The sequence below is a fragment of the Eptatretus burgeri genome, chromosome 8, assembly GCF_056783735.1.
Source record: "Eptatretus burgeri isolate ZD-2024b chromosome 8, Ebu_testis_v1, whole genome shotgun sequence".
Lineage (NCBI taxonomy): Eukaryota > Metazoa > Chordata > Myxini > Myxiniformes > Myxinidae > Eptatretus > Eptatretus burgeri.
In genome coordinates this window covers 82565759-82571758 of record NC_140968.1, presented here as the reverse complement: position 1 = coordinate 82571758, position 6000 = coordinate 82565759, and the positions used below count along the sequence as shown (strand labels likewise).

Here is a 6000-nt window from a genome sequence, read left to right as displayed (position 1 = left end):
CCTGGAGGTACGAACTCCGAAACAGGAACCTCCTCCTGCTCCCGCCGACACTCTAATCAGCCCGGCACGGGACGCCCAAGGCCACTGGCTGGCGCCATCCAGTCTAGCCTGAGGCAAGCCAGCCAGTTCCGGCCCAAAAGGGCGGGCCCCTCCCCTCGTACCACAAACAATGAGTAGGGCGCTTTGACCTTGGTAGACCACCGAGACGTCTGTCACAGCAAGTGGTGCAATCGCTTCGCCGGTGTACATGTACAGCGAAAAGGTCGTCTTGACCAGGTGAACACCGCGGAGGTCACGAGCGGTCCGTTCGCCCATGACCGACACTGCGGCCCCGGTATCAACTTGAAACACGATTGGTGCCCCATTCACCTCGACCTCCACTGTCATTGGTCTTGTCACCTCCGGACCAATTGAAAACAGGCTCAACATTGGTTGCATTTCCTGCTCCGGGCCGCCGGGATCGCTATGCCCAGGCTGCAGGCCGCTCTCCAGGTCGCTGGGGTCGTCCCGCACCTCGCTATCCAAGACCTTAACGGCGGCCCCCGCCATTCGACGCACACGCTTCAGATGTCCCACCTTGTGACAATGCAAACACACGGTGTTCTTATACGGGCACACCCTCCGCAGATGCTGTCCTCCACATCCCCAGCACCCCTGTGTGTTCATCTCGCCGCCCGCGCGGCCGCGCTGCGGCGTGCGGCCATGGCCCGCACCGAAAGGCATGCGTGTGGCCTGGGGCACCTGGGTCATCGCGTGGACCCCGGGGTCACCTGACATGCCCCAGCTGGAATCACCCGTCATGTTCTGGCCGGCGATGGCACGGATATCTGTGAGTGTCTGCTCGACAGCTGAAGCAGTCTCGACCGCTGAGTGGAATGTAACGTCGACACTTCGCATTCGCAGAATCGCCGACACCATCTTCGCATCTTGCAGCCCAGAAATAAAGCGATCTCTGAGTCGAGCTGGATGCTCCTCTGCCGTGAACTTGCAAGGCACCGCCCAATGCTTCACCCGCGCCACGAAATCTGCTACGCGCTCTTCCACACCCTTCGCGAGGTGATCGAACTGGTATCGAGCCAGCTGCACTGACTTCTCTGGCGCCAGTGTGGTGTCCGGTGCGCAGTGAGGCACGTAGAGTCGTGAGGGTTGCCGTAACTCTGTTTAATGCATATCCGGATGTGCACCACTGTAGACTACCACACGCCTCTAGCGGCGCGAACACCTATATGCCTTGCGGACACGTGACTACCAAAACCACTCCTCCACGCCCCCACAACGCTCCCCGCATTGTGCCTTGCCCGTGTATGCCAATACACCACAGTCTCGGCCGATTGGCTGACATGACTGCTGTGACAATGTTTCTTCCCCTCCCCTTTCGTCCCTTCTTCTTTTTACTCTTTATTCATTCCCTTGCTTATTGTGTCCAATTTTTGCCACACTGCCCTCTTGTGAGTTCACACCCAGTCATGAGTCTTGGGCTTGCATATAAATAATCTCCAGGTGGAAAAAAATACCTTGAAAGAGCCAGCTTAACATTCCCTCCAAAAAAATTAATGATTCTCTATTCATGATATAATCTCTTTTTTTGTATGCAGCAAAAAGCTGCAGGGTAGCATCATTGGCTGTGGTGCATGGTTGTGTTGCTGATGTAATGCCTGACGTAATTTAGGGCAAGAACTTGTAATTTGTTCAGGCTGCCGGTGATAGCTCACCTCCACTTCATGAAGGACACCATAGGATATTTAACGTCCATCAACAAATGATGGCAGACGGGCCACCCAGTTTACTATCTATCTGAGAGATAGCACAAACATTGATAAATCACCCTCCTTTTGAAACACTGGGATGAGAGTTTATAGTTGGTCTTGGATTCAAACCCAGGGTAGACAGCTTGGAGGTGAGTGCGCATACCTCGAGGTCACCGTGCCATCCCTAAAAAAAAAATGTAATGCTTCCAACTGATGCTGCACGGGAATTATCAAACAAATGTGTATTCATCGTTGTATTAGCTTTTTCAGAAATCATAACTTAATTGCAAGTTGCCTTTCATCAAGCATGCTTGTGAGAAAGCATTCGGCAGAAGCCATATCACCATCATGAATGTTTCCTTGTCCTCTTTCTTCTTGCAGCCAAAGGGAAAACCATCCCATCCAATGGACAGCCAACAAAGACCATTCTGGTGAATGCCATGCTGCAAGCATGGATTTATTATTTACCAAATGATGTCTTGTTTTCATTAATTGTGTACATCATGAGTTGTGTGTCCATGAAACAGTGTCTTCAACATGACCACCATACAGTCCCTCTCTATTCCCCATTTTTTTTCCTTTTCCCTTCTTTCACAGCGAATATGTGGCTCCAATTACCCACTGAGCATTGTATTTGTTGTTGTGACCGAGTTCTGCGAGAGATTTTCCTTTTATGGAATGAAAGGTATGGATACGTAAACATGTATTAAAAGAGGCCTCATCTTAAAACATTGTCAAGTAAATGAAAGTTAATATCCATTACTCAAAATATAACAAAATAGATTACATAATGTACAGTACATACTGGGATTAGACACCCAATATGTAACGTTATGCCGATTACCCAAATCGGCTTCAGTTGGCGATGATCCATCAGTCCAGCTAGAAACTGTCACCATGATGTTTTGGATGCATGGCGAGACATCGATGTGTGCACCATTCCTTGGATGGATGCTAAACTGGGTGTCCCATCCGCCAGCATCAGTTGGTGGATGTTAAAGATCCCACGGTGTCCTTCTTGAAGAGTAGGCGAGCTCTCGTCGGCACCCTGAGCAGATTATGCATTTCTGATCGGAGTACAGATAGCAGGTGGTCTGGTCTTCTTAAAGGTTCCTTGCAACAAGGTTATATTGCTTCTGCTTGCAATCTTCGAGTGTACATCTGCACTATAAACAATTTCACCAGGTAGTTTGCATGTTTCATGGGTGCAGTTATCATTGGATAAGAAGAGTGATCGAATCCATATGTCATCTTATATAATCTATCTATAATTCCAGCAATGTGTGTGTGTCTGTGTGTGTGTCTGTGTGTGTGTCTGTGTGTGTGTCTGTGTGTGTGTCTGTGTGTGTGTCTGTGTGTGTGTCTGTGTCTGTGTGTGTGTCTGTGTCTGTGTGTGTGTCTGTGTGTGTGTCTGTGTGTGTGTCTGTGTGTGGCTGTGTGTGTGTGTGTGTGGCTGTGTGTGTGTGTGGCTTTGTGTGTGTGTGTGTCTGTGTGTCCGCTGTTTCTAGACAACCACTGGTCCGATCTAATTGAAACTTGCCAGATATATTGCTGGGGACCTGCGGATGTGCCTTTTCAAGGTTTGATATTAATTGGACAAGTGCTTCCGAAGTTATGGCCATTTATTTACCAAACCAATGACAAGACACGTTGTTGCGTAGGCGTGGCCGATGGAGGAAGGGAACCTCAGCCGCGTTCCCCATTACGGGTTACAACGTACGGGCTTCCGGATAATGATGACTTCGTGTATTCTAGTAATTTCTCGATTTTTAATGCGCATTTATGGATAAACACAATGCCCCAAGTTATGATCGTTTTCATATTAGACGGTGCATAAATTTCGGTAACATCAGAGTGCTGGTATGCTCCGAACCAGGAAATAAATTTTTTTTCTCTTCTCTTCTCTTTTTGTTTTTCCTTGCCACGACATTGCGAAAAGGTAAAATATGTTGGCGCTAATTGAATAATTGGGTATTAAAACTAAATTGCGAATAATCGTAACTGCGAATAATATGCGAACTTCCGGGCCATGCACGTACGGGCACGCGAGAGCGAAGAAACGGGCTGAGTGGTTGTTTGTTGCTCGCGGTTTGAATATTTATTTATTTATTTATTTTTACGGGCACGTACTAGTGATTAAAAATAACGTAATTCCACACTGTGATTTGATGACGACTCGCAAAGAATCCTTCCGTTTGGACTGGTTAGTGCCTCCACTTTATGAAGTCTATGGCATACTAGTAGGGTAAGAATACTGATTCTGGCTCACTTTTCCCCATGTAAATGAATGGGGGATTTTCAGCGATTTATATTTTTTTTCCCTAAAAATAAATCCCCTTTTTATCCCAAGGTATATTTATTTGTCTCCCCTTTTAACTTGGAGGTTGAACCTCATTGAATTGAACACCTGGGGGTTGAACAGCTCACTCATTGAACCTATAAAGATTTGTTCATTCTCAAATTCCTTCAATAGTTTAATTTTCTTTGCACAATAATCCCCATCTAAAATATTGACAAACAAAACATTTGAATCTTTATATTTTTTAAGATACCCCCATTTGTGCCATTACGAAATGATAAACTTCTCTTAATGCTCTTGTTTGACCACCTCCTGAGCCACAGGTTATTTTTTGTTAAGCCCCGCCCACTTTTCTTTAAGCCCCGCCCACTTTTGTTAAGCCCCGCCCACTTTTCATGAGGTAATTTTTCTAAGCCACGCCCACTTTTCCTAAGCTCCGCCCACTTTTGCTAAGCTCCGCCCACTTTTCATAAGATATTTTTTCTAAGCCACGCCCACTTTTCCTAAGCCCCGCCCACTTTTGCTAAGCTCCGCCCACTTTTCATAAGGTTTTTTTCTAAGCCACGCCCACTTTTCCTAAGCTCCGCCTACTTTTGCTAAGCCCCGCCCACTCTTACATCATTTCCAGTTCATCTCTGACTCACAAAGAAATCACTAGAAAATTACAGGATGTTATGGTTTTGAAAAATTTCCCAATGAAGGCTTGCCTAGGCTTGCCCAGGGAATTTCCAAAGGAAACCACACCCACCAGTCTTTCTCTATAAAAGCTTCAAACCCAGGCTCCATTTTAAACATTTGTTCTTGCTGGCAATGGTGTTCTGTGTGCTTGTCTCAAACTCTCTGTCTTCTATGGAACTAAACCTTCAAGTTGATGAACTGGATTCAAACCTCTTATCTATTGAGGTAAGATTTTTTATTTTCCTATTTTCAAACTTTGATTGAAGCATACTCATTTAATAATTAAATAACTTAATTAATACATTATTATTTTCTCTCACAGGAAATTGTATCTGAAAATACTGCTTTTGCTACAACTTGGGGGGGAAATTGTTGGCTTGGTTGAAGACCTTGAGTGGGATGACTTTAGTGTTCCTTGGAACTCTCTGTCTTCTATGGAACTAAACCTTCAAGTTGATGAACTGGATTCAAATCTCTTATCTATTGAGGTAAGATTTTTTATTTTCCTATTTTCAAACTTTGATTGAAGCATACTCATTTAATAATTAAATAACTTAATTAATACATTATTATTTTCTCTCACAGGAAATTGTGTCTGAAATACGAAATGAAAATACTGCTTTTGCTACAACTTGGGGCGAAATTGTTGGCTTGGTTGAAGACCTTATGAGCGACCAAGACCCACAGAACGAGTTCGTCCTTGATGACCCAACCAAAGAGTTATACCTTGGAGACCAGCAAAATCCTGAAAAGAGTTTTACAGCAATAGTACTCATTGTGAGTTATCAAGACAATACCCACTGAACAAGTTATACCTTGATGAGCCAGAATACAAGTTTTACCTTGGAGACTCACAAATTTTGAAAAAATCAGTAAATGAGTTCTGCCTTGATGGTTTAAATAACTACCTTGGAGACTCAGGAAAAGGGTTCTGCCAAGATGGTTCTAAATATGGGGCCTACCTTGGAGACTCACAAATTTTGAAAAAAATCAGTAAATGAGTTCTGCCTTGATGGTTTAAATAACTACCTTGGAGACTCAGGAAAAGGGTTCTGCCAAGATGGTTCTAAATATGGGGCCTACCTTGGAGACTCACAAATTTTGAAAAAAATCAGTAAATGAGTTCTGCCTTGATGGTTTAAATAACTACCTTGGAGACTCAGGAAAAGGGTTCTGCCAAGATGGTTCTAAATATGGGGCCTACCTTGGAGACTCACAAATTTTGAAAAAAATCAGTAAATGAGTTCTGCCTTGATGGTTTAAATAACTACCTTG

General features: G+C 44.7%; 1 protein-coding gene across 3 annotated transcripts in view; it reads left to right on the top strand.

Annotated features, from left to right (window-relative positions):
• Positions 1–2039: 2039 nt before the first annotated feature.
• Positions 2040–6000, top strand: part of LOC147022160 (solute carrier family 15 member 2-like) — a 315727-nt gene continuing 311766 nt past the window's right edge. For all 3 annotated transcript variants that reach the window (XR_015061088.1, XM_085892805.1, XM_085892804.1), the window contains exons 1-2: positions 2040–2179; positions 2346–2433. Coding sequence is in view for 2 of the 3 variants with exons in the window: in XM_085892805.1 (XP_085748931.1) it covers positions 2427–2433 (7 nt within the window). In the remaining variant the exon portion in view is untranslated. The remainder of the gene's footprint in view (positions 2180–2345; positions 2434–6000) is intronic.